This window comes from Aphelocoma coerulescens, chromosome 2 (assembly GCF_041296385.1).
Source record: "Aphelocoma coerulescens isolate FSJ_1873_10779 chromosome 2, UR_Acoe_1.0, whole genome shotgun sequence".
Classification (NCBI taxonomy): Eukaryota; Metazoa; Chordata; class Aves; order Passeriformes; family Corvidae; genus Aphelocoma; species Aphelocoma coerulescens.
The window spans coordinates 685,022-712,966 of record NC_091015.1 but is presented as its reverse complement, the minus strand read 5'-3'; the positions used below and the strand labels follow the sequence as shown (position 1 = coordinate 712,966).

Here is a 27,945-nt window from a genome sequence, read left to right as displayed (position 1 = left end):
TTCTGCAGCCAAGACCTGTTCCTGGGCAGGTTCTTCCCCTCCTCCCCCGGAGCATTCAGAAGTGTTTCTCGGTGTTCCTCTGTGGAAGAAGCTCCTTTTTGTTTCTAGCCTCCCAAACATCCCACATGGAGCCAAACACCTACTCCAGCAATTTCCTTCCAGCCAGTTGCACATATGATTTGGTCAGGAGGAAGATGTGGGATTTTGGCAAGGACATGTGCTTGCAGCATCTGCCTGCTTGGGCCTTGCCTGGATGATTTATATTTTTGGTTCCCAGCTGCTTCACACATTGCATGTGAAACATTCCCCCCAGGAATTTTCCAAAGGCAGAAATCTGCTTACAAACCACTGTTTTACACACAGCTTTGCATGGGATACTGACTTCATAGAATCCTGGGATGGTTTGGGTTGGAAAGGACCTTAAAGCCCGTCTCATTCCACTCTGCCATGGGCTGGGACACCTTCCATAGTCCAGGTTGCTCCAAGCCCCATCCAGCTTGGATGGTGCCAGCCTGTCTTTGGCAGATTGGGTTTGTTCCCTCCAAAGAGCAGGGCTATCAATAATTTTATGGCAGTTTATTTTCTTAGGGATAATTGGTATTAGGAAGCATCCGTATATTCCAGATATGGGAATCTCTCAGGGATTGTTTCTGCTCCAGCTGTTCCCAGCTGTGCTGGCTCTGGGCTCTTGTGCTCTGCTTCTCAGAGATCTTTTCTTCTCCATGTTGCTGTTCTCAGCCTTTCCTGCCTCATCCCTTCATCCATTAAAAACTCTGCATGCAGCCACAGCAGTGTTCCATCCACTTCTGCTTTCCTGTGCAGCTTTTTTCCTGCCAGCCTCACACAGGGAATGCACAAGGATTATTTATCCTGTCCCATGTGAAGACCAGACCCCGTTATTTTTTTCCTGCAGCTTCTATTCTGTTGTGGGAATATTTGGTCAGTGACCAAGTTACAACAGATAATTGTGTGATTTACAATTTAGACATGTTTCCATGTGCTGCTAATCCAAACACGGGGAAAATCCCGAGTGAAGCAGTGTGGCAGAGTGTGAATCCCACTTACCCGTTGCTTTTGGTGCTGGTTCTGAAATTTCACCAATGAAAGAGATGTGTTGGTGTTTCCTGGTCAGTAAGGGGTGTTTGGGGGAGTGGACATTAAAATGAGTGCCCTGACCTGTGAGAGGTGAGGGGACACGAGCTGGTGGCCGCTGTGTTGCAGATACCTGGCCTACAGGAACTTCATGATCGACACGTATCGGCTGAACCCGCAGGAGTACCTGACCAGCACTGCCTGCAGGAGGAACCTCACCGGGGACGTCTGCGCCGTCATGAGGTGACAGCGGGGGCTCGGGGGCTTTGGGGCTTGGAGCTCTTGGACATTTGCAGGTGTCAGCAAGATCACAGAATAACTGAGGGTGGAAAACCCCTCTGAGATTGATCCCCACCAGAGCACTGAGTGCCACCTCCAGGGCACCTCTCTGGGCAGCCCCTGCCAAGGCCTGACCACCCTTTCCATGGGGAAATTCCTGCTGGTGTCCACCCTGAGCCTCCCCTGGCCCAGCCTGAGGCCGTTCCCTCTCCTCCTGTCCCTGTTCCCTGGCAGCAGAGCCCGACCCCCCCGGCTGCCCCCTCCTGTCAGGGACTTGTGCAGAGCCACAAGGTCCCCCCTGAGCCTCCTTTGCTCCAGGCTGAGCCCCTTTCCCAGCTCCCTCAGCCACTCCTGGGGCTCCAGCCCCTTCCCAGCTCCGTTCCCTGCTCTGGACACGCTCCAGTCCCTCAGGGTCTTCCTTTAGGGCCCAGAACTGGACACACAGTCAGGCTTTGGTTCATACATCACACTCAAGTGCCCTCAGGTGTGCGCAGAGCTCCTGCTCTGGGATTCATTTTGCTGTTTGGGATTAATGAAGGCCTAGAGAAGCTCCTGGCTCTGTGTTTGATCCAGAAACATCAGCTTTGTCCTTTGTCACCCCTGCACGGAACACAAGTGGAACTTCGGTGGTAAAAGTTGGATTTGTCCTGTTTTCCACAGGGTCCACGCCTTCCTGGAGCAGTGGGGGCTCATCAACTACCAGGTGGATCCCGAGAGCCGCCCCATGGCCATGGGGCCCCCTCCCACCCCCCACTTCAACGTGCTGGCCGACACCCCCTCGGGGCTGATGCCCCTGCACATCCGCACCCCGCAGGTGAGCCCAGGGCCGGGGGTGCCTGGGCTCTCTCCAGCAGAGGAGCCTGTGCCCAGCTGGGTGAAATGTCCCCTTCCTGACCAGCTGGGCTGAGCATTTGGGGCAGGTCTGTGCAGAACCACTCACACACATTGCTCAGAGATTTGTTTTAATGTCTTGGGCTTGTGTTCAGCTTCTCTGTCCAGTCTGTGCTCTGTTGCAAACATTAACTTTGAATTCCTGCCCCTTTCCCCTGTAACGTTTGTTCCCAGGTTCCAGCTGCCCAGCAGATGCTGAGCTTTCCTGAGAAAAACAAGGAGAAGCCAACTGACCTGCAGAACTTCGGCCTTCGCACAGACATCTACTCCAAAAAGACTTTGGCCAAGGCAAGTGTCCTGGGATTCTCCCTACAGCTGCCAGGGAGCTTTGTCATTCCTCAAGTGTCCCCCACTTTGTGTCACAGGGGTGACTTGTGTTGCTCCCCCATTCCTGGTTTGGATGTCTTCCATCCCTGTGCAGGACACTGCGCTGGGAGGTTGTGCTAGAATTCTGATTTCATAGGAATAAAGACATGGACAACTTCCCAGACAAGTGCACGCTGCCAGCCTTCAGATCCCAAACTCCTTGTGTTCCTGCACGCCCTGCTGGAACAGTTCCAAATGAGCAAACCACCCAATGGCTCAGGACACAGAGAGCTTCCAGCAGGATCACTGACTCTCCTGTGTTCCAGTCTGAGCAGGGTTTCTGGGCTGACAAACAGGGACCCCTATCCCCACGGGTTTGGGTGTCCTGGGGCCGGTGCAGGGGACCTTGGGGCCCTGTCACTGCAGGCTGTTACACAGGATCATTAGACTGGGAGACATGGCTGCAGTGATGAGTTGATTCCACAAGCTCCTGCCTTTCCCTTCTCCCTGTGTGTCCCTGGAGGTGCTGTGGGAATGCCACGTTACCTCAGCACAGCCTCCAGTGGGAATCCCCAGAGCTGGGTGGTGCCTCTTGTAGGTGGCATCAGGCTGATTCTGTGTCATTGTTCATTGTCCTCAGAGGTCACTATTTAAACCTAAGAAATAACTGTTTAAACACTGTTCACCACTTCAGACCTTCATTAAAAACCCCACAAACCCAAAGCAGGTCTAGAGATGAGTATTTTTTATAAAGCTGGTTCCATCTCACCTGTGATGGATTGACTTTTTCACTTGTTAGGGGAGGTGTAAATATTCTCCAAATTGATAAATCTGTAGTTGGTTCTGGGCTCTGGCTCTGTTCACAGGAGCTGTGAACTGGAGCGGGTTTGTTGGCAGATTTCCCTGGTTGGTTTCTGTGTGCTGGGGGTTTTGGCTGTGGAGAGCAGCAGTTGGGTGACTCACATTGATTAATGTTCTCTGTGGGTTAATGAGCTGTTTGAAATGCAGCTGGAGATAACATTTATTATCCTAAATAGCCTCTTCCTTTTGGTCTAGCACGGAGCTATCCAGTGGTGCTGATGTTCCTTAGGAACAGGTCCCAGGCTGCTTTTGTGCTGGGTCAGGGTGTCACGGGAGGGCAAGTTTCACCATGAATTTGGGGTTTTTATCCAATCTGAGCAGTTTACCACGAGGTGTAGATTGGGGAGCAGCAGCCCTTGGAGCAGGTGATTGCTGGATGTGCAGATGATCCTGCTGGAACTACTCTGCCTTCTCACACAGCTCATCCCCCTGTGAAGAGTTGTTATTTCTTTGCTGAGTTACTGATGAACTTGGAGATAGATTAACTTATTTTGGACCATGCACAGCCCATTCTGCCTTCAGCACTCAGGGGGTTTACTGTTGAGGGAAATCCTCTTTGCTGTGTGTGCAGGATGACTGGGAGGAAAAGGTGCCAGATGCCTTTCCTTCAGCTTGGGAAGGCATGGTGGGAAGTTGGGATGTGTAACCCCCAGCTGTGCCTTCACTGAGGGCATGAACCTCTGCACGGGGTCACCAGGGGCTGCTGGAGGGGGGAGGTTTGAGTGGATCAAATAACAGATTCTTCCCCTTTCCTCCTCAGTATTTTCTTCTACAAGGTTTTGTGCAAGTCCTGTGTTTCACCTTTATCTTCCCCTCCTGTCTTTTGTAGAGTAAAGGTGCAAGTGCTGGCAGAGAATGGACAGAGCAGGAGACACTGCTGCTGTTAGAGGTGAGTTCGTGAGGCCAAGCCAAAGGGTAGGAAACCAAACCAGCAGGGGTAGTTCAGCCTTTAAAAATCTGCATGTGCATTTTTCGGAGCTAGATGACTACTGCCATCATGGCTACAAGAATGTTGCTACCAGAAAGAGATGGCAGGAGCATCTCTGTGAGAGAGGGGCTGCCTGTGTTTAAGGTTTGGTTCTAACTTGGACCTCCAAGCCAGAAATGAAGCATTTAAGAATTTTGTATAAGTCAAGAACAGGTTTTGCAGTGCAGAGAGGTGTTTTCATTCAGCTGGACTCACAGTAGGAAATAATGTAAGTAATTCAAATAGTGGTAAGTAATTCAGGTAAAGGTTTGCCTGGCACTCAGATAAACACTTGGAAATTCTGGTGATCACTCCAGACCCCAGCCATGCCACAGCTTGGGGAAACAGCTCATTTTGGAAGTTGAACTGGTTGAGAAACAGCTGAGGCATCTGAGAAGGGGAGTTCTTTGGTAGCTCCTTCATCCCATCCACCTCCTCCTCGTTTTCCCTGTAGCTGCACTTGGGGTGTTCTTTGAGCTTTTTCTGGAAGCCTACAAAAAAAAAAAATCCCTGAGATGACTCCATGAGGTCCCTTCCAATGAGCTCCAGGAGCTGCTGCAGGCTGGTGGCCCCAGGTGGCTTCATGTGAAGCTCTGGAGCCACACGGGGATGGTTGGATCTCCTGGAATTGCAGTGGGGATGGAAACTCTCCCGAGGAGCTGCAGAGGCCTGTTCTGGGCTCTCACATCAGGGCAGTTGTTTCTCTCTGCTGCAGCAGAAGAAGAATCTCAGTGGCCTGAAATAATTTAAAGTGCTGCCACTTCCTGTAAAGAAAATCTCTTCTCCCCAGCTTTGCTTTCACGGGAACGTTTTCCTGATGGAGAGGCTGCATGGCTGATTTCTTTCTTTTAATGTAATTTTTAGTTCTAGGAATTCCAGTTTGGGGCTCTGCTTTTGTTGGGTGTTACTTGCAGAGCTCAAAGCAAACTGCAATTGCCTGGTTGTTTCAGCTTTTTTGTCTTCCCATGTGTCAATAAACCCATTGAAAAGTTAATTTCCTAGGGAAAAGCCTGGAGGATGGGCCTGTGTCAGTGCCAACTCAGCAGCTGTGATTCAGCCTTCACACATATGGAGTGTGGTCATCGAACAGCCAAAATCTCTCTTTTATTTCTATTTATTTTAGGTTGATATTCACTGTTTAGCCAATACTTTTCTATTGGCACATGGAAAAATTTTGCTTTTAGGGTGTAAACAGCTCAGATGTTTTCCATGGTGTTCTTGTAGGGAGAAACAAGGCTAATGCCTTGATACCCTGACTTCTTTCCTTTATTATTTATTTAAATGTATTATTTAAATATTTAATATTAATAGTACTATATTTAAAATTCATTGGTTGGTGTGTTTTTAGCTTATGGCCATACACTGCACATTGTAGCCTCATGAAATAATCTAGTGACATACTCTATGTATAAAACAAACCAAAACCCCCCCTAAATCTTGAGATTGCAATCCTATTTAATGAGTTTAAATTAATAATGTTTTGGTTCCTCCTTTTTCATGGATTTGCTCTATGAATAAATCAGTAAAGAGTATATCAGTTCAACCATAAGTAATTCAGCTGTAACGAGCCAGCTCAGTCCAATTAAATCCTCAGGGTAGCTTTGGGCAGATAGATATGCAGTGAAGTTCCAAATAATAAATCGTATCTGAAATAATTATTGGCTTTCTGCCTGTTGACTGAATAATTTGGGGGAGGAAATAGAGTTTTGCTCCCCAAACCAACCCTCCCTGCACAGCCCCCTCCGTGTCTCCACGGCTCAGGCAGAGTTAAGTGCATTTTCAGCTATTTTTAGGAAGGACATTTCTTGTGAGCGAGGGTTTGTCTGGCAGGAAAACAACAGACGGGGAAGGAGAAGGAGCAGAAAGCAGGAATTTGGGGGTTGAGAAGCAGAGCTGATCTCGTGTGCTGGTGGGGTTAGGAATGGAGACAGGAACGGAGAGGCCAGAGATGCAGTTAGGGAAAGGGAAGTAAAGGCTGAGCAGAGAATCAGTATCTCCCTAGGGTGTGACCTACTGAGCTGAGCAGTCTCATTTACCCAAAGCCCCCTTGGAAGATCCCAGGGGCAGCAGGAGGGCTCAGCAGGGCTGGGGAATGTTGATTCCCATGGTGGGGACCAGGCTGTCGAGGTTCATTCCCAAGCCAAGTGGCTCCTCCCATGGAGCTCTCACAACCCTCCGTGGTGTTGCTTGGGGTCTCAGCAGCTCCTGGGTGTTCTCCCCACCCAGCTGAGCTCCTCGGGGCCGTTCCCAGTCGGGCACTGCCCAGCTGATCCCACTGCTGCTGCTGGGAGGGAGGGAGGGAGCACGGAGCCAGAGGCTTCTGGAGATGCACGGGGGGTTTCCCCCTCCCCACCCAAGTTAAGCAGCCAGACCTGGCTGTGAGAGAGAAACTTGAGCCAGGTTTCAGCTGAAATCCCTCTGGGGTCAGGGGGCTGGGAAGTGCTGCCCACTGAGGCAGCTGGGGCGTGTTTCTCCAGTTTGATCTGTGCTGGATCTCTGATGCTTTGCCATTGAATTATCTGTCCTTGTAGCCAGTTTGCTTCCACATCTTTGCAAGCAGGAGCATTTTCATGACCTCAGCTGACCTCCTGCATCCACGATGGGCCTGAGGGCCCCATTCAGGTCAATACTTTGTCCTTGAGGAATTCTCAGAGGTTCTGTTTTAACCAAACAAATACTGAAACACTTTTCCTCCTGAAGAAACCAGTGTGTTTGGAAGGGACCTGAGAGCTCATCCCACCCCACCCCACCCCACCTTCCACTATCCCAAGTTGCTCCAAGCCCCATCCAGCATGGCCTTGGTGTTCCATAGAAGTTGTTACATATTCTGGGCCCTTCCCAGATGGAGGAGCTCTGAGCACCAGGCTGATGGCTCACTTTGGATCTTCCCCTTGTCCCTGGGAAGTGCTGAAAGCCCCAGCACAGGAGCGTTGTGTCCCTCTGTGCTCTGCTCTCCCACCTTGGGCGTGTCCTCCCTGGGACCTCTGGCAGATCCAGCCCAGCTCCAAGTTCTCCCTCCTTGCTCCGGGAGTTAAGTCAGTCTGGAAGGTTGAGACTGACCCTGAAGGTTGAGATTTCTGGGAGTTCTCAGCCTTGTGGGAGAAATTTACTTGGGAAAACTCACTGTCACATTGAACATCTTTTGCAAGAATCTCAAATGGTTTTTTTGCCTTTTCTGGGTGAATGCACCATGAATCCTCTCAGAAATGTCACAGTTAATGGTTCAGGATATGTCAGTATTTATTTTATACTGTCCAGATGCTTCACTAAAACGATTTTCAGGGAGAAAAATGGCTTGTTAAGGAGTAATAATTTATTAGGCTTGACTTGGAGGGTTTTACAGGATTAATGTGTTGGTTTTTCAGGAACTAGTACAGGGCCTTCAGGAGCTCATTGCTGTTAAATTGTTTTAAGACTTTTCTTGAGGAACTTTAAAAATGACTGAAACTCAGAATTACATCTTTGATATAATCTGGAAGTTCTTACTTTATCAGGTGCCTTATCTACCCAGTAATAATTTGTTAGCCTGGATGTTAACAGGAATCACACTGGTGCACAGCTCCTGGAGAGCTGCTCTCTCCTGGCCTCAGGATGTGGGATAGATTTCCCTCTTTTCCCCGGTGTATTGGTTTGGTGCTTTTCCACTTCCATAACATCTGTTGGATCTATAGACTGGATTTCACCATCACAGCCGGTCCATATGTGAGAAATAAATCCTGTTCCTGCCCCAAGGAGCTTCCTGTGTTCAGGGAGGGAATGCAAGAGCACTCGGGGGTAGGGATGGGAATTAAAGAATGGTGAGACTTGGTAGGAACGGCAGGTTCAGTTCTCTGTGGAAGCCAGGTGGGGAACACCTACTGTGTGAATATTAGTAAATCCCAAGTCTTCTGACAGTTCTTTCTGATACAGTAACAGCATCCACTCATGTGATGATCCCTGTGGCATCCATGTCACTCATACCCCAGGGAAATGCTCGTATTTCTTCTGCAGATAATTTTGATACCAGAAAAAAAAGATCTTTAATAGTTGTCTGATCACCATTTATTGTTCCATCACCACAATAAGCAGTATGGAAAGTCTTTCTGCCCAAAGCAGCGTTGTTTTCCCTAGCAATCCGTGTGTATCCGCTGCTTTTGCCTTTTGCAGGCCCTGGAGATGTACAAGGACGACTGGAACAAGGTGTCGGAGCACGTGGGCAGCCGCACGCAGGACGAGTGCATCCTGCACTTCCTGCGGCTGCCCATCGAGGATCCCTACCTGGAGAACTCGGACGCCTCGCTGGGCCCCCTGGCCTACCAGCCCGTGCCCTTCAGCCAGTCGGGCAACCCCGTCATGAGCACCGTGGCCTTCCTGGCCTCCGTGGTGGATCCGCGCGTGGCCTCGGCCGCCGCCAAGGCCGCCCTCGGTACGAGACGGCCCCGGCCCTCACCCTGTGTCTGCCTGCCCCTCCTGCCAAAGGGGTTCCGAGCCCTTAGTGATGAGTAAGACATGGAAATCGGGGTACAGTTTATGTAGGAAAAGCTCTGCTGTTCCCAGGTTTGTGTTCTGCTTTCCTGAAATCCCCAGCTTGCAGCCAGGTGGCCCCGGTCAGGCACACCTGGAATATCATGTGCAGTTCTGCCTGGGCTCCTCAGTACAAGGAGCTGCTGGAGAGGGTCCAGCAGGGGCCACAGAGATGTTCAGGGCTCTGGAGCATTTCCCAGATGAGCAGAGACTGCAGGAGCTGGGCCTGGTCAGTCTGCACAAGGGAAGGCTCAGAGGGGATCCCATCAATCCACACAAATCTCCCCCAGGGCTGCCAGAGGATGGTCCCAGACTCTGCTCAGTGACAGGACAAGGAGCAGTGGCCACAAACCAAAACACAACAAGTTCCAGCTCAGCAGGAGGAAGAGCCTCTTTCCATGGAGGGGGGGCAGAGCCCTGGAACAGCTGCCCAGGGGGGCCTGGAGTCTCCCTCTCCAGAGGGATCCCAAACCCCCCTGGACACGTTCCTGTGTCACCTGCTCCAGGTGCCCCTGCCCGGGCAGGGGTTGGACTGCATGGGCTCCAGACCCTCCCAACCCAGGCACTCTGAAGTTGGAGTGGTTCCAAGAGGCCACTGAGTGCCTGGGAATGGTTGGTGTTCCCTTCTGCCCTCCGTGCTCCTGATGTGGTTGCACCTGGTGGATGGTGTTCCTCTGACCACTGTCACCAGTGCAGCTCCGGGTAAATTCAGTGTGAATCTTCCAGTTTTCCTGTTTTACCTGTGGGAAATTATCTGCCAGAGATCCTAGAATTCCCAGATTGGATTGAGTTGCAAGGGGCCTTAAAGGGACCTCCTGTTCCACCTCCTGTTATGGGTAGGTGTGTCTTGCACTGGAGGGTCCAAGTCTCTAGTGAACACTGGATGTGTCCACTTGATAAAATAGTTCCTTTCACATTTTTCCTTGTTCTTCCACATAAAACACAAATTTATATAATTGGAAGGAGACTCTTTACTGCCACATCTGAAAGACAAAATCAGCTACCTCATGTGACAGGAAGGAACTCGGATATTTGAGAATTCCCTTTGTCCCAGGGTTTACCTGCACACCGATCAGAGAAAACGTGACCTAATTTGCTGCAAAAGCCCCAGAATGCCACAGTTTCTGTGTCCTGTCCCACAGAGGAGTTTTCCCGGGTCAGAGAGGAGGTGCCCCTGGAGCTGGTGGAAGCCCATGTGAAGAAAGTGCAGGAAGCAGCACGAGCCTCTGGGAAGGTGGATCCCACCTACGGCCTGGAGAGCAGCTGCATCGCCGGCACCGGCCCCGACGAGCCCGAGAAGATGGGTGAGTGCTCCCTCCCCGTGGAGTGCTGCAGGTGGGGTTCCTTGGGGCATTCTCTTCTGAGTCCTGATGAGCCCTAAGTCCACCTCCAGCAGGAGATGGAAGTTGGGGGTGTGGAGAAAGGGGATGGGTCGTTCTGCTCACTGCAGGATTGACCTGGACACTGAACTAAGGAATTCAGGACTGGCTTGAGTTTCAGGGGTTTGTTTTCCTGCTCTCACTGTGTGGAAATGCTGTTGCTTGGGATGCACAGAGTGGACTGACCAAAAATACCAGAGCAGGATATTCCATGAGCTGGTGTGTTGAGCAGTTGGAGGATGCTGCCTTTGCAGGGTTAAGACAAAGCAAGCTGAGGGGTTTGGGCAGTGGGTTTTCAGGTCAGTCTGGCGCTCTGAGTCTGTTGCTCACTGTGAAGGCAGCAGGAGAGGAATTTCTGATGAAGTGCTGAACTGGCACATGATAATCCAGTCATGGTTCTGGTTGTGCTGGAATTCTGCTGGGCATTACCTGTGTGTGTTAACAAGCTCTGGTTTAAGTTTTGTCGTGTTCAGCAAATATTCTGCTGTTCAGTCTCTTCTCTGAAACCCTGGCTGGTGCCAATTGGTTCCTCATTACTCTGGAGTGTCAAAGTAGCTCCCTGGGAAGTGAAGCCCTGTGTGGCCCCTCTCTGTTGAACCCTCATGGCTCTCCCCAGCAGGAGGAGCAGACACTTTACTCTGTACCCACGGCTTCCTCAGACTTTGCTCTCCTCGTTTGGGTGCAGATCTACCATCTTGTCACTGTTGTTTTCCTCTCAGCACTGTTGGCTCCTTCTTTGTTCAGCTTATCACAAATGATTTTAGTGAATTTAGTGACTGGACGTGTAAAGGCATGTCTGGCTTTGGGTGAAGCTGAGCAGGATGTGATGGAGCTCGACCAGGAGGCTGGATTTGGGATGTGCTCCTGCATTTCATAGCTGACCTGCTGTCACCCCATCCAGGGACACGAGCAAGGTGCCAGATTGTGGGATGGGATCACAAGGGACTGTGTTTGGTGCTCCTCAGTTATCAACTGCTACCCATGGAGGGCTGCTATTTATAGCATTAATGTCCACTGCACAGCTACCCAGTAAATGAGATTTCAAAATGCCACTTAAATCACCAAGATAGTTTTTAAATAGAAAAGAAGCAAACAAACCACTCAGCCCTTCTGTCACATCTCTCAGTTCTGCACTCAGTGGGACAGACTTGCCATGAGCAGCTTGGTGCTTTGGGATGATGTGCACTGTGTGCTGGAAAGGGAAGAGAAACATCTGGAATATCTGCTGCTCCCTGTTCCTCAGAGCTGACAGCAGGCATCGAAGCTCTGCTGGAAGGACAAAGCTTTGGGGTTTATTTACAAGTGAACTATAGACCAAATCTCAGTGCTCCTCTGTCTGGGGCTGAGTTTAATTTCATAGTTGTTTTAAAATAAGGTCAGCTTAAGTTAAATTTTCCTTCCAGTCTTTGTTCCCCTTTCCCATATTTCACGGTACAGGTGTCACTGCGGGTTATTAAGGACCTCACAGGATCATTGCAGTTGGAAAAGCCCTCCAAGGTCACAGAGTCCAAGCTGTGCCTGATGCCCACCTTGTCCCCAGCCCAGAGCACTGAGTGCCACAGCCAGGCCTTCCTTGGACACCTCCAGGGGACACCAAACCTCCCTGGGCAGCCCCTTCCAGTATTTAACAACCCTTTCCATGAAGAAATTCTTCCTGATGGCCACCCTGAGCCTCCCCTGGCACGTCCTGAGGCCCTTTCCCCCTGTCCTGAGCGTGTCCCCCCGTAGCACATTTGCTGCTTCGAGTCTGCAGCCCCACCCTGAGAGTTTTCCCCATTGCCAGGTTGGCCCTTTCTGGCCCTTTCTCTGGGAGAACTTGGGCCCAGGTTGGAAGTGGGGACTCTGAAGAGCCCATCAGTGGTGGGGGGTCTCAGGGCAGGTGCCCACCCCACCATTGGTCCTGAGGGAGCGGCGTGGGGAGCTCCAGCCCAGCCCTGCCCCGGCGCCGTTAATGCGATTTGTACTGGGCTGTGACTAATGGAATAAATTAGGGCAGGAGCAGATGGTTCTCCCTGGGGGAGCTGCTCAGCCCGAGTGAACTGGGTCACTCAGCAATCTGTGGTGCCTCCCACCTCCCTGAGCTGGGCACGGGGACCCCGAGTGTCCATGGCAGAGATGGTCCCGCGGGCTGCGGCCGTGCTCGGACGCTGGGGGGATTGTACCTCAGTGCAGCTGCACAGGCATCAAAACATCTGCTGGGGCTTCCAGATGGGAATTAAAGCTCACTGGCTGTTACTCTGTCACAGAATCAAAGGATGCTGGGGTGGAAGGGGCTTTAAAGCCCATCCAGTGCCACCCCCTGCCATGGGCAGGGACACCTTCCACTATCCCAGGTGAGCCCCATCCAACCTGGCCTGGGACACTGCCAGGGATCCAGGAGCAGCCACAGCTTCCCTGTGCCAGGGCCTGCCCACCCTCCCAGGGGACAATTCCTTCCCAATATCCCAGCTAACCCTGCCCTCTTTCTCTTCAAAACCATTCCCTGTGTCCTGTCCCTCAAGGCCCTTGTAATGGAATCACAGAATGCTGGTTTTATATTTAAATGCAACTATGGAGAAATAAAAGTATCTGCTTAGGGTTCCATACTAGAATTAAAGTTCATTAGTTGTTATATTTCAGAAACAAAATTATGTCAGAGCTCTATAATCATTTTAAAACTCTTTAATATCAGTAAATTATAGTCAATATGGAATGTGAAAAGGGAAAATGACTGGAACAGATTGGAAGAGCTTAAGTTAATACCCAAGAATCTCCTCTTCTAAGTCTTCATTGTCAGTTTTTCTAAAAGCTGGTGGTAATTCCTTTTAAGTTGATAAAGTGAGGCTTCAGTGGAGTTACGAGGAGACTGAAGTGGCTCAGATGCTGTGGTGAGTGTGGTGGACTCTGTCCTCTGCTTTCATAGAGTCATGGAATGGTTTGGGTTGGAAAGACCTTAAAGCCCATCCGGTGCCACCCCTGCCATGGGCAGGGACACCTCCCACTGTCCCAGGCTGCTCCAAGCCCCAGTGTCCAGCCTGGCCTTGGGCACTGCCAGGGATCCAGGGGCAGCCACAGCTGCTCTGGGCACTCTGCTCTAAGGTTCTAAGACAGGTCGTAATACTTATTGTGGGGAACTTTCTTGGGTCCTGCCCCAGTGCAGGTTTTGGAACGGATCACTGGAGCTGCTCTGCAGCTGTGTCAGTGAAAATCACCTGAGGGGAGCAAAGGAGGATCCAGCTCTTCGGGTTGGGATTGAGCTCCAGAGAAGGGGAATATGCAGCACACCTGTGGTATTTAATAATTTCTAGGAAGTCTTTGTTAATGTCTTTCCAGAGGTGGTTAAGGACACTGATTTCTCGAGGCAGCCTCTGAAGGGCCTGTGTTGGAATTACTTGAGCATTTCAGGTCTGATTCCAACAAGTATTTCCACTGCCACCAGTCCTGGGGGCCTCAGGCTGGAGCTGCTCTGTGCCAGTGAATGAGGGAATGGTGGTTTGGTTTCCTGCATCCCTACACTGTAAACGGCTCCAGTGGAGGGTTACATTCACCACTGTGTGGATGGCTTTGATTCATGCCCAAACACACACACTGGAAAACCACACACGGGGAGGGCACATCCACACAGGAGTTATTTTAGTCATGTTTGGTGGGGAGATTCCCTCCTGCTCTCCAGGGCGAGAACTCTGAGGTGATGGAAGCATTCCTAAACCAAGGGATTGCAGCTTCCTCAGCTTTGAGTGTGTCCAGGTGCCTGGTGGCTGGGTCTGCACCACTGGGGGGTTGAGCCCATCAGTCCTCTCCTGGTGAATTCGTGTGGCTCACACTGAAGCTGCTGTAGCTTTTCCAGCTCCCCCAGCAGCTTTTCCAGCTCCCCCAGCCTTCCCCATGGAGCCCCCTGTTGCTGAGCCCCCAGGCTGTGTGAGGCAGGGGCAGAGGCAGCTCCGGTGGCTGTGCAGCCCTGATTTATTGTGGGAAATGTAAATGATGGTTTGGATAACAGCATCATTATTGTACCCAGAGTCGGGATATTTCCACAGCTACAGTGTATTTCCTCTCAATTAAATATTAATATTCTAGCCTGGCTGTGACAGGTTGTGTGTTGCCTCAGTGAAAACAAAGGAGTCTGGGATGTCTGGAGGGCACCTTAAACTGTTTGCTGAGCTGAGACTGAGGCAGGTGACTCTGCTTTTGTTTGTAGAGCTTTGTTTGTTCCTCTCACGACAGCCGAGGTTCCGGACCTGCTGCTTCTGCATCTCTTTGGTAACGCAGGGAATTCTTAGCAGGGAGATGTTTCACAGGTTTCCGTGTTGACCTAAGTCCATTTGAGTTCTCTGTGAAGTCATTGGGCTTGGGCAAAGCTCAGCTCCAAGTTCTTTGTATTAGAAAAAAGGCTCAGTGTTCTTGGAGATAATGTGCAAAACAGAACAGAATTCCACAGAAACAGAATACTGCTGATTCAGGGGCAAAGAGGGCCTTGGAGAGGTGATGATTCCTCATCTCCCAGTGGCTTTTCCCTCGTGAGAGGTGTCCTGTGGTGGCTCACAACCATCTGCCTCTTCCTGACCTAAGAAACGTCCTTTCATTCAGGGAACAGGGGCAGGACAAGAGGGAACGGCCTCAGGCTGGGCCAGGGGAGGCTCAGGGTGGACAGCAGCAGGAATTTCTGCATGGAAAGGCTGCTCAGGCCTTGCCAGGGGCTGCCCAGGGAGGTTTGGAGTGCCCATCCCTGGAAGTGTCCGGGGAATTCCTGGACATGGCACTCAGTGCTCTGGGCTGGGCATCGGGCACAGGGTAGACTTGAGGTGTATTCCAGCTTTAATGAATCTGGGATTCTGTGATCCCACATCCTGCAAGGTGTGGAGCAACCTGCTGGAGAGAGTTCAAGAGCATCTGTGGTGCAGGGGAAAGGGATTTCAGGGGTTTTCTCCTTAAAGTCAGGGCTTCCCCCTTTGTCCCAGGGACACGGATCTCCAACTGATCGATTCCTCTGGGATGTATTTTCATTAAGCTCATTAGATCACACAGGAAAATCAGTACAGTTGTGGTTGTGTCTGTGCCAGGGGCCAGAGGCAATTCTGTCCTGGCTGTGCAGAAGGTCAGGCATGTTTTGGGCTTTGTGTGACCCTTTCATTCTGGAATTAGGGATTCAGTTTTACCAGACTCAGCTGTTTTGAGGTACTTCCTGAGGAATTCTTCATGGAAAGGGTGTTAAATGTTAGAAGGGGCTGCCCATGGAGGTGATGGAGTCTGGAGGTGTCCCAGGAAGGCCTGGAGGTGGCACTCAGTGCTCTGGGCTGGGGACAAGGTGGGCATCAGTGGTCTCAGAGGTTTTTTACAGCCTCACTGATTCTGTGGTACTTTGAGCAGCCTGTGATTTAGAACCAAAAACCTGCTTCCACCCAGGCAAATCATTTCCCGCCCAGACTAATAATGGATCACTTAATCTGTTGTCCCTTGCACGTGAGTTGTCCCGCCCGTGGGAGCTGGGAGCTGCAGCCACCGCGCTGTCGCTGCGCGTCAGGGCTCTGCAGCTGATGCAGGAAAACACTTTCCAAAACCATTGACTACAACCTGTCTGAAGTTGTCAGCCTGATTTTAACCTGACATTTATTGCTGCAGCCAGAACCAGAGAAACGAGGTTAAATCAGGCTGTTTGCAGTAATCTCGGTGTCCCACGTCCCTTCCTTCCGAGAGTGTCCCTGGGAATGGGAAGGAGCACTTGGGTTTGGATGGTGTCCATCAATGTGTCCTGGCACAAGGGAAGATCTAAGGGCGGTTTGAGATGCTCTGCCTGCTTTTCCTTGAGAAAATCCTCTCTGAAGAGTGGATGGGAAGCAGTTTGTCTTTCTGGGATGTCCTGTTTGTTTGGAACCCCTCCCTGACAGGAGGGGGCAGCCGGGGGGGTCGGGCTCTGCTCCCAGGGAACAGGGACAGGAGGAGAGGGAACAGCCTCAGGCTGGGCCAGGGGAGGGGCAGGGTGGACATCAGCAGGAATTTCCCCATGGAAAGGGTGGTCAGGCCTTGGCAGGGGCTGCCCAGGGGGATTTGGAGTGCCCATCCCTGGAGGTGTCCAAGGGAGGCCTGGAGGTGGCACTGAGCGCTCTGGGCTGGGGACAAGGTGGGCACTGGGCACAGGGTGGACTCCATGGGCTGGGAGGGCTTTTCCAGCCTTTCATTCTGGGATCCAGTGAACTTCCTCCACACCAGCAGCATCAGTCCCTCAACAGCTCCCGTGGTCCATGGATTGGTCTCTTGCCCAGAGCAGCTGTGGCTGCCCCTGGATCCCTGACAGTGCCCAAGGCCAGGCTGGACATTGGGGCTGGGAGCAGCCTGGGACAGTGGGAGGTGTCCCTGCCCATGAAATGGGGTGGGAATGGGATGATCTTGATGATCCTCCCCACCCAAGAATGTAAATTTGGGTATTTCTGTGCAGTATTTTTTTGTTTGAGCTCCACCAAGCTGGGCGCACTCAGAGTGTTTTGCACTTTGTCTCCCTTTTTTTTTTTCTTAAAGGATTGAATCCAGTTTTCTTAAAGGATTGAATCCTTCCCTTTCCTGGGAGGGATGACACTTTTAAGACCAGTTTGGAACTCTGCTTCTAGGCTTGAAAGAGCTGTCTGACAAAATCTAATTGAGATTTTCCCTCTGACATTATTAGGTCACTAAATCCTAACTCCGAGATAAAACTTGTGAGGAAGAATGTCCCCAGTCTCCCTAAATTGAATTATGGTGGCAGATAGTTCAGATAAGTGGGTTTATCATCTTAAAATAGGCCATGAGGAAAACCATTACCCTTCAGTCAGACATTTTGTTTGGTTTTTCTTATATATGGAAGGGACTTGTGTAAAAACTTCTCTACAGAGCTGTTGCTATTCAAGGAGAACACTTTGTACCTTGTTTTTCCTCAGTGTAGCACACAGGAATTAGCAGGAAAATGAGGATTACTGAAAATGAACCCCCAGCACCAGCTGATGTCTTCAGAAGCTTAGAGATGGATCAGGGCTTGTCACCAGCAGTTCTGCATCACCCCAGTCCAGGATCTAAATAAGCTCCTTTAATGCCTCTGTACATTAAATTGTGAAATCCTGGGCCAGGACCACGAGGCTGTGCTTCCTCCTGTCCCTCCTTGCAGAGCTGTGGATAAATCGGGATTTCTCCATCTTCTGAGCAATCCAACAAAATATCAGGGATAGTAGCACATTATCCAGCACCTCCATGGTGTTTCCTTGGCTGGCTGTTATCCCCTGATCTCTGGAACCAGCTGTCATTATAGCAACATTTAAAACCAATGTTTCATAAAGCAATACATGAATGAGCCAAGGGCTGTGTCTGGAGCACAGGGATGCACTCCCAGCTCTTCCACCACTCCTGCCACGAGGTGCATCCATCCAGCCCCTGGAACAGTGACTCTCTAATCGTTATCTTTATTATTTCTTTTTCTTTCCTCATGTTGGTCTTGCTTTCACACTATTTGGGCCTTGTCTGGTCTGGGGTAGGGCTGGAGGGAGATGGAGGTGCCCAAGGCCAGGTTGGACAGGGCAGGGCTTGTAGCAGCCTGGTCTGTGGGAGTTCAGTGCTGGGACTTTGTTGAAGCCACTGTTAGAGAACAGCAGATCTTAGTTAAGCCCAAAATAGAGAGTGAGTGTGGTGAGTGGCTGTGGGGACAATTCTGAAAACTTCCCTCTTTGTTTCTCAGATGGAGCTGAGGAAGAGAAGATGGAAACAGAGGCAGAGGGGCAGCAGGCAGAAAAGGTGAGTTTGGGTCCGCTGGCAGGAGGCTTCTGGCACTTAAATCCTGAGTTCCCAAGCTTTAGGGTGCCTGTAAGACAGGGGACAGTTGTGCTGGTTGTGTGTCCACAGTTTCCAGCCTCCACAGGGCTTCTTCTCGGTGACTGAGTCCTAAATCCCAGCAGTGAGGCATCAGCAGTTGTTCCTGGTCCTGGGGAGGAAAGGCTGGGCTGGGAGGAGCTGGGAGATGGCTGATGCTGTGGGAATTGGGATTGGAGCTGCACAAGGAGCTGGCCCCGTGGGGTTTCCTGCCTGGGGGTGCCCTCAAGTGTCACCTTGCCCTGGGACAGTGGCTTTGGCAAACACCTTCCACCAAGGCTTCCAGGGCACGCAGGGTTTGGAGCACTCCCAGTATTCCACAGCCATTTGTGCCCCGGGTGCCTCCAGCTGAGCTGCTCAAGGAGAATCCTCCCCACGGGCATTCTGGGCTGGCTCTTGGACATGGATGTGTTTGTGTCCTCCTGATGCTGGGGGTGATCCACCCTGCCCAGGAAGATCAGATACTTAGACACCAATTATTGTTATCCTTCAGCCTGTTGATAATGACCACAAGAACACATTTGTGGCTCTTTCATAACCTGTGTCCACAGACAGGTACCTTAAACTGCAGTGAGTGTTTCACTCCTGAACTGGGATTAAACTGGGATCCTGGAATTGCAGGATAGCACTTTAATTACTGCTAAATTATTCTAATATTTAAATTATTACTATTTTATTTGTTTATATATTAATATAATGTTTAATATGTATTTTCATAACATTAATGTTTTAATTATATATTTAAATGTAAATTTAATTGTAAAGCTATAATTAATTTCATGTTTAATTCCTGCTACATTCTTGATAAATGGGGATGGTTGTTTCTGGAGTCTGCAGCAACAGGAGATATTTCTTGTTGCCTCCTTCACCACATGAGGAGTTCAGACTGACCTGGGGCTGACCAGTGCAGCCTTGGGGTTATTTCCCACTCTGTTTTCAGGTCGTTCTTCTGCCTCCCTGATAAACAGGGACATTTGGGAAGAGATAAGTGGGGAAGACTCACTCAGGACTTGGAAATCTGCATATTCCCAGCCATTCCATGATTCTGTGATCTCAGTTCAGGAGTTTTTGTACCCACAGAGTAACCCAGCTTGGCCTGGGTCACTCGACTTGGTCCAGTTTAGCATTTACTTTTACTCACATTTTGGCTTTGTTTGTCAGATTTGGCTGGAGCAGCAGCCACCCTTTAAAGTGGGATCTCTTCGTTTATGGTAATTAATTAATTTGAAGGCCATGAATGAAGTTAATGGTGAATATCTTATCTCCCTGCCATTCTCCAACCAATCTCATCCCCTTTAGGTGGAGAACAAAGCCGAGAGTGAAACTGAGGAAGGGGAGAAAGTCCCGGAAGGGGAAAACGAGCGGAGTGTGGAGAAGGAGCCGGAGAGCGAAGGGACTGCGGAGCCCAAAACAGGTAACAGCTCCCAGCTGCTCCAGCACCTCCCCCAGAGTGCCTGGGACAGGCCCCAAACCCAGCTGGGAATGTTCCCCTGGCACCTCGGGCTGCTCCGTGTTCGGCAGAGCAGATTCCACTGTAACCTCCCTGCAGAGCTCAGGCACCAAATCCCTCCCTGAGCTTCCCAGCCCTGGAGATGGGGGAAGGAATTGCAGCACCAAAGTGCCTGTGGGTCATAGAAATGGGTGGGGGTTTGCTCATATTCCACAACATTTGATCATTTTGGATGCAAAGAAGTGGAACTGCTGGAGGTGTTAAGGTTGGACAGGGCTGGGAGCACCCTGGGCAGTGGGAGGTGTCCCTGCCCGTGGCAGGGGTGGGATGGGATGGGTTTTAAGGTCCCTTCCAACTCAAACCATTCTGGGATTCTCTGCTCCCTTCTACCCTTGTTCAGTTTCCCTGGGAAGTGATGCAAAGCCTGAGGCTGAGGAGTAACAACAGCTACATAAAACCTTGTTCTTTTTGACATTTCCCTTGTGCCCCATAAAATCATGGAATGGTTTGGGCTGGAAGGGACTGTAAGGATCATCCAGTGCCACCCCTGCCATGGGCAGGGACACCTCCCACTGTCCCAGGATGCTCCAAGCCCCAATGTTCAGCCTGGCCTTGGGCACTGCCAGGGATGGGAATGGATATATTGCTTTTTTTTCCTGCAACTTAGATTCAGGTTTTTAGCACCAGGTAGAATAAGGAGCATTTGGATTTGATGGAGTTGATTTGGAAATGATGAGGGGAAGCTGATGGCAGGTGCTGAATTGAGAGGATGGGAATGAAAAGCATTTGAAGTTGCCCCATTTGTTGGAACAAGTCCCCTCAAACTGGGGTTCTCCTGTCAGCATTTGGATGGGGAGCAGGGCTGGAAGTCAAGAGGAGTTAATTAGTGCCTGCCTTAATGAATGTGGGGCCCTCCCATCCCGGGAACGCGCTAACGGCCTGGGCTGGGAATGTCTTGCAGAGGAAAAGGAGGCAGAGGAGAACAAGGAGAACGTTGATGGCAGCAAAGACAAAGAGGCCGAGGCTGGGAAGAAGAAAGTGGAACACGAGATCTCAGAAGGAAACGTGGCCACAGCTGCAGCTGCTGCCCTGGCCTCTGCTGCCACCAAGGCCAAGGTTGGTGCTGCCCCAACACCCTGGGCTTGGCTTCCAAGGACAGCAGAGCTGTGCCTGAAGTGCTCCTTGGTCCCAGAGCTGTGGAGTTCACACTCTGATCCCTGACACCTTGCAGGAGCACAAGTGCTGCCTTAATTTCTTGTGCCTGGGCCCCTGAGTGAGATAAAAAACAGTTATAATTAAGCAGCTCCTTGGGTGATTATGGACTCTATGAACATCCCTGAGGAACAGCCCAAAATGTGTGTGATTGCGTGGCAAGGCTTTTCTCTGCTGGGAGGTCTGGCTGTGGTGCTGAGGGTGCAGGTCTGGGGCACAAACCCTTCGATGGCCTCTGCTGCTGCCCCAGGGCTGCACACAAACCCCCGAGCTCTGTGTGGAGCAGACACAGAGGGCTCTTCTGTCCTGGCACTGCAGCTTCCACAGACACCTTAATGATTCCGTGTTTTGTTAAGAGCTCTGTTAAAAGCATGTTGGTGTCTTCCCTTGACTCCTGTTTGTGTGTGGTCTCTAATGAGCTGTGTTGAATCAGCTTTTCTTTACCCTGTAATTACTAATTGCACGTTGTCTTGCCTTTCCTTCTTGCAGGAACCACACTGCTTTCATTGCTTTTAGAGTATCTTTTTCAAGTCTGTTTTCTCTTTACAAATTTCTCTGGATTCAAGATCTAATTTGGGTTTTTAAATCACTCTTGGATTCAGTGCCACATTCCACGTCCACCTGCTTTACAGAAACCAAGAGCGAAGCATGGGTGGTGTTTATTCCTGATGGATTTCCACAGATAGAACAAGCTGTTGTGTGTTCTGTTGACTTTTCCTCTCTGATCTTTGGCTCTTTAACTTTAGACTCTTTCCCCAGCTGCATCCCCCAGAGTGAGGATGGTGGGTGATGTCATGTGCAGTCCCTCCTTTTGAACCCAGGAGATGGGGGATATTTTCATTCTTACCTTTCAAACCAGGTTGTAAAATCCCACAAGGCAGAAAACTCCTTGTCCATTAAAATCCCAAACTGCAGGCAAAGCTGAGGTTCAGTATTTTGGTGAAGTACAGAGTCCAAAGTGGTTCCCTTGTGCATCACTTTGAGCCTGAGGGTGACTCTCAGTTCATCAGACTCACAGATCTCCTCAGCCCAGTTGGAAAAACCTGTACTGTATGAGGAGCCGTGAGATTTAATCTGTGCTTTATGGAAGGCCACTTGCTCCAGATGAAGATGAGCTGCTGCTCCCTTCCTCTGGAGATAACGAGCTGGAGGGAGCAGGGACCTGGCTGATGGCACTTTCCATTATGGCAGTAACAATGTTCTGGAAGAGCTTCAGCTTTCCATTATGGGGAATAATGTATTGTAATTAGGAGGCTGACGCTTCAGAGTAGAATTCAGGTTCAACAGGGATTTCTCTTCCCACTCACTTAAAAAGCCAGACAGTATTAGAGCTTTGGGTGGTCTGTGTCTTGTCTGAGGGAGTAATTAAACTCTTCATCATAAACTCTAGGTCATGTGAAAAGCTGTTTTCCTTAGGATTTGATATCAGAGGAATATTGTGGTTGGATTCTGAGGAAAGACAGGGGTTAAAGACAAGTGATTGAAATGGGATTTTGTTTGTTTGGGGCCTTTTTTCTTGGTTTTTTTTCTTTTGGGATCACTGGCTTCACCAAGAAATTGTGAGTTGTGCTCTCTGAGAAATGGTGGATGTGAATGTTCAGGGTGAGACTGTATTTCATAGAGAGCAACAGTTAAAATGTGTTTTTACAGGTTCTGGTTTCTGAACAAACACCATTAGAATTTAAGTCTCTTCTGCTCATTTTCCTCCCAATGGAAACCCAGTGTGAGCTGGTTTTTTCCTTTCTGTGCAAAAGTATCCCTGCTGGATCCTGTCCTGTGCTGCTCCTGCTCTGCTCCAGCTGGGACTGAGCTGCAGAACTTCTGCTCTTCATCCACCACTTCCCCTTCCCAAAACAACTGTTCTGGTCCCAGTTTGACCTCCTGCCAGACAGACCTCCCTGAATTCCTGTTGGGAGTTGGCTGGGACTGAAGAGATCATTCCTAGAAAGATCACTGCTGATCCCAGTGATGCAGCGGGGCTCCAGGAGAGCTGGAGAGGGACTTGGGATGGAGGGACAGGACCCAGAGGGCAGGGATGGATGGGATAGTGGGAAAGAATGGGCTGTAAGAGTGGAGAGGCCCTGGCACAGGGTGCCCAGAGCAGCTGTGGCTGCCCCTGGATCCCTGGCAGTGTCCAAGGCCAGGCTGGACACTGGGGCTGGGAGCAGCCTGGGACAGTGGCAGGGGTGGCACTGGATGATCCTTAAGGTCTCTTCCCACCCAAACCATTCATGCATTCCGTGATTATTTTTTATAGAACCATTTAGGCTGGAAAAGCCCTTTAGGATCACTTGCTCATTTGTGACTCAAGGCTGGTGCAGTGATGGGTTTATCAGGCATTTCAAATTACCACTGAATTTGTGTTCCTGATTTTCCTCAGCTGCAGCTGTAGGGATCTGTCCCTTGCCCACGGAAAGCTCCAGGTAATGTCAGGCTGGGGAACAGCCTCTTTGAGTCTCTCTAGGAAAAACTTCAGGGATAATTTCCTTTCTAAGGTGTATTTTGAGACCTGTCCTTTACCTAATCATGTGCTTTGATTTGCTGTTAATCCCATTTCATTATTAAAATTGCATGTGTGAAACAGAGTGAAGTGTTTGGTAGAAGACTCTGTATCACCAGGTGCTTCCCTCACTCTGAATTTTCACACAAATGAGTTTATTTTACTAAACAGTGTTACTTGACATGAAATTCCCTGTTCTGTCAGCGTTGTTTCATTATTTTGTGCGCAGCACTTTGGTCAGTTTTGGAACAGCTGATGGAATTTCACGAGGACGTGGTGTTGGATGAGGTTGGAGTCACTCTGGTTCTCTCAGACCTGATTTAAAATTCACTTTAGAGCCAGGAGTGCATTTACCCACATTTACTGAACCCTCCTTCACTGCTGGTGGGTCAGGGAGGTGAATGCTGTCAAATGGCACAGTATCACATGAGTTTGAGAAATTCTGATTATAATCAGGGTTTTACAGGGAGGTTTTTAATGGTGCTTTCCTCCAGCTTGGTGCTTGTCCCAGTTCTGAGGCAGTTTGGGGCCCAGCTCCCTCAGTCAGGGTCTGTTTGCAGCTGGGGCTGGATGAGCCTCCTGCTTTTCCTTTTCTCCTTCTTCCCCTCAGCCCTCACCTTTCCCTTCTGACAGCCCAGCCTTCCTTGCCCCCAGCCCTTGGATGTGTCAGGAAGGCTTGGGCACGGTGGGAACACGTGTGCCTGTGAGCACAGAGCCCCCCAGGCAGGACGCGGCGGGTGCGTTCTCAGGGCGCTCTCGTTCTGAGCAGCAGGTTTTTATAAAAACGAGTAAAGGCATCATGACCACACTTGTCACACTCTGAGGGTGTGAAACACTTCCCTGGCTGTCTCATGTATCAAATATATATATATATATACACAGACCCCTGGTGTTATTTATGTGTGTGTATAAATGGGATGAAGCTAAAGCCTTATAAAGAATCCACGTGCGCTTTACTTGAGCAAAAACTATTTTAATGGAAAAGACATGGCAGTGCCATCTCCCTGTTTGGGGGTCATTCTGGGTCACAGCCTCTCATGTATGTCCTGCTGGGAGCTTTTTGGGTGACCCACAGCTGACTCCACTGAACCGACCCTTCTCCCTCATTTTTATTCCCACTGGAAGTGCTCCCTGTGCCCAGTGCTGGGAAGGCTCCAAGGCAGAGCTGGATTGCTCTGAGCATCCTCCACAACTTCTGTATGAAACCTTCACACCTATTTATTTGATTAAAAGCTTCATAATCTTCCAAGGGCCTCTGGTTCCCAGCATAAGATTTATAGTCTAATTCCCTGTTTTCTGTCTAGAAGCGGAGCAGGGTGGCTGAAGCTGGATGATTCCCTCCCTCCCAGCCCCTTATTGTGCCCAGCTTCCCAGAAAAACCCCTGTGTTTCATCCCCAGCACCTGGCGGCCGTGGAGGAGAGGAAGATCAAGTCCCTGGTGGCCCTTTTGGTGGAAACTCAGATGAAGAAGCTGGAGATAAAACTTCGCCACTTTGAGGAGCTGGAAACCATCATGGACCGGGAGAAAGAGGCAGTAAGTGGGAATTTGGGATTACATCTGTCACTGCAAAGATCTGTGTGTGCCAATGTGGAAAACCAGCAGCTCCTCTCCTCTCCTCTCCTTTATTTCCTTCTCCTTCAGCTGGAATCCATGATTCCCTCCCACAGTGGCTTTTGAGCCCTTTCCTCCTTCATCCAGTGTTTTGTCTATTCCATAAGTAGCACACTGGGGGTGTCCTGGGTTTGCTTCCTCATCCTCATTCCAAGCAGGAATGTGGAACTGAGCCTTTATGTGGCCTTTTCACGTGGATTTTATCTGACCCAAGAACAGCTTTTCCCTGGAGGAGTGAAATGGGTGGAACCCTTCCTTCCCTAGGAGGGGAACCAGCCCTGTCTGCCTTTCCCCCAACCCAGGGGAAGAGTCAGTTCCAAGGAGATGGTTCAGGTTTTTGGGGCATTCTGAGCAGCTCATGGGAAAGCCCTGGAAGTGGGGTGTGGAGGTGGAAGGGGAATGCTCAGGTGTGACAGCCTCATTTGTGGTGGTGGTGATGATGATGATGATGGGTTAGCCTGAGCTGGGAAGGCAGCAGGAGCTTCAGGAGAGGGAAGGGGAGGAGCGAGGTCAGGACCTGGAGAGGCACTGCCTAGGCCTGGATTACTCAGGAATTACGAGGAGTTGTGTCACACATAGTGCCAGAGGCTTTGGAGAAGTGCTTCCTCTCTGGCTGCTCAAAAGATGACTCAAAATCTCATTTTTATCAGAATGGCCATTTTTAAATTTATTTTTTCTTAGCTGCCTCATTGTTGTGAGTAGACAGTTACTCCAGATGGGTTGAAGATGTTGATTCACCATTCCGGGGATTTCCACATTTGCCCTTCTGTGTGAATGCAATGGAATTATCCCCATTTGGCATCCATGGAATCATAGCCCAGGCTGGGAAGGGCATCAGGTCTAACTCCTCCTGCTCACAGCACCTCAGACTAAACCATGTGAGCAAGAGCATCATGCAGACATTCCCTGAGCTGTGCCAGGCCTGATGCCGTGGCCACATCCCTGGAGAGCCTGGCCACCCTGTCCATGGAGAACCTCTTTTCCAGTGCAAAGCTCCCCCTAATCACACTGATGGAGTTTGACAAGATGTGGACTTCTCTTGGAGCAGGATGTCAGCAGGAATTTCTGGATTGCTCCACATCCTCCACCGTTTCAGTCTGTGTTTGATTGGCAGCTCAGGAAATGGACCCAACTCTTTTGGAAAGGTTCCCTGCAGATTCTTTCTTTGGGGGATATATTCCATTAGTGACAGGGAGGGGTTTTTTTCTCCCTTTTGAGGCATATGACATTTCCCTTTTTAAAAATGTGCATACAGATTTTCCCCTTGGCTTCCTGGTGGTTAAATTCGGTCTTTTCACCTGTCATTGTGGATATTTAGTGGAGTAATTAAAGCAGAAAAAGCTCCTTGTTGCCATTGCACACTGTGCCTGTCGCTCCTGCTGCCCTGGCTTCTCCTTGCAGGGAAGGAGCAGGGATTGTGAGTGTTGACAGGAGTCAGTGCTGCAGACTGGAGGGTGTTACATTTCAGGCAAAGCACATTTATTTGTGTTTGAGCTGAGCAGTGTCAGCGCTGCCAGTGCTGAGTGTGGCAAACCAGGGGCCTGTTGGTGGAGCTTTGCCGACCCAGAATTTCTAATGGCACCTGAAGCTTTGCTGGTTCTGTTCAGGGAGGAATCCCTGAGGCTGGAAAAGCCCTCCCAGTCCATGGAGTCCAGGCTGTGCCCGACGCCCGCCTTGTCCCCAGCCCAGAGCACCCAGTGCCACCTCCAGCCCTTCCTGGGACTCCTCCAGGGATGGGGGCTCCAAATCTCCCTGAGCAGCGCCTGCCAAAGCCTGAGCACCCTTTCCATGGGGAAATTCCTGCTGAAAGGAAGTTCTGTGCTGGAGATGAAGCTGTAGCACAGTGATGTGTTGTATTAGGGAACATTAAATGCTTGTAGTTGCCCCTCCTGGTGCATTGCTTTTACAACTGCACAGAAGTGGGTGTTGGGTACTGGGGGATTGTCAGGTATAACACCCAGAACCACCTCCCTGAATGCTGATTTCCTGAGCAGGGTTCTGTAGGGAGATGCTGTGGGAGAGGGTCCAGCAGGGGCCACAGAGATGTTCAGGGCTCTGGAGCATTTCCCAGATGAGCAGAGGCTGCAGGAGCTGGGCCTGGTCAGTCTGCACAAGGGAAGGCTCAGAGGGGATCCCATCAATCCACACAAATCTCCCCCAGGGCTGCCAGAGGATGGTCCCAGACTCTGTTCAGTGACAGGACAAGGAGCAGTGGCCACAAACCAAAACACAACAAGTTCCAGCTCAGCAGGAGGAAGAGCCTCTTTCCATGGAGGGGGGGCAGAGCCCCTGGAACAGCTGCCCAGGGGGGCCTGGAGTCTCCCTCTCCAGAGGGATCCCAAACCCCCCTGGACACGTTCCTGTGTCACCTGCTCCAGGTGCCCCTGCCCGGGCAGGGGTTGGACTGCATGGGCTCCAGACCCTCCCAACCCAGGCACTCTGGGATTCTGGGGTAGGTGACAGGAGCTGGCCTTGGTGAAGGTTCTCAGCCTCTCTCCTGCCTCATTCCAGCTGCAGGAATGACTGAGACTGGGGAGCAGCTGTAAGTTACTGATGGACTTCCCACTGGAAAATGTGTTGCTGGCAGTTGTTTTAATGCCAGTCCGGGTGTACAGCCAGGGGTTGTGTCTGGTGACAGAACCTGGTACGGAACCAGGGGTTTGGGCTCTGTACTAGAGCCCAAGCTTAAACCTGGCTCAGCTTTTCACCAGCTCATGTTATAACTTGTCTTTCTGTGCCTTTTTATCCCCTGTCCAGCTGTCTTTCCTCATCCCAAGCACAGGATTGTATAGAGGGGAAGTTTCCCCTGGCTTTCCATACTCAGATGTGAATTTTCGTGCACTGGCTGCTGTTTGGGCATCCTTGTAAAGACTTTAAAACTGTAGCAGGATGGGGTGCCCGAAGAGAGCAAAGCGGGCCACAAAAGGGTCTCAAAGGAATAAAAAAGTGTTGCCCGAGCCTTTGTTTGGGGTCATTTGCAGGAGTTCCTCTCCCAGCTGTCTGCCACCTCGGGAATGTTTCCCCACACGCCCCATTTCCCCGGTGGGGTGGATTGATCGGGTGCTTCCCTCAGCGTATCAGCGTGTC

The 27,945-nt window shown here is 50.5% G+C and overlaps 1 protein-coding gene across 1 annotated transcript in view; it reads left to right on the top strand.

Annotated features, from left to right (window-relative positions):
- Positions 1–27,945, top strand: part of SMARCC1 (SWI/SNF related BAF chromatin remodeling complex subunit C1) — a 65,736-nt gene that overhangs the window by 25,964 nt on the left and 11,827 nt on the right. The window contains exons 16-25 of the mRNA XM_069006138.1: positions 1,222–1,335; positions 2,032–2,185; positions 2,437–2,550; positions 4,259–4,318; positions 8,543–8,801; positions 10,042–10,203; positions 17,954–18,009; positions 19,384–19,498; positions 20,496–20,650; positions 24,646–24,780. Coding sequence (XP_068862239.1) covers positions 1,222–1,335; positions 2,032–2,185; positions 2,437–2,550; positions 4,259–4,318; positions 8,543–8,801; positions 10,042–10,203; positions 17,954–18,009; positions 19,384–19,498; positions 20,496–20,650; positions 24,646–24,780 — 1,324 coding nt within the window. The remainder of the gene's footprint in view (positions 1–1,221; positions 1,336–2,031; positions 2,186–2,436; positions 2,551–4,258; positions 4,319–8,542; positions 8,802–10,041; positions 10,204–17,953; positions 18,010–19,383; positions 19,499–20,495; positions 20,651–24,645; positions 24,781–27,945) is intronic.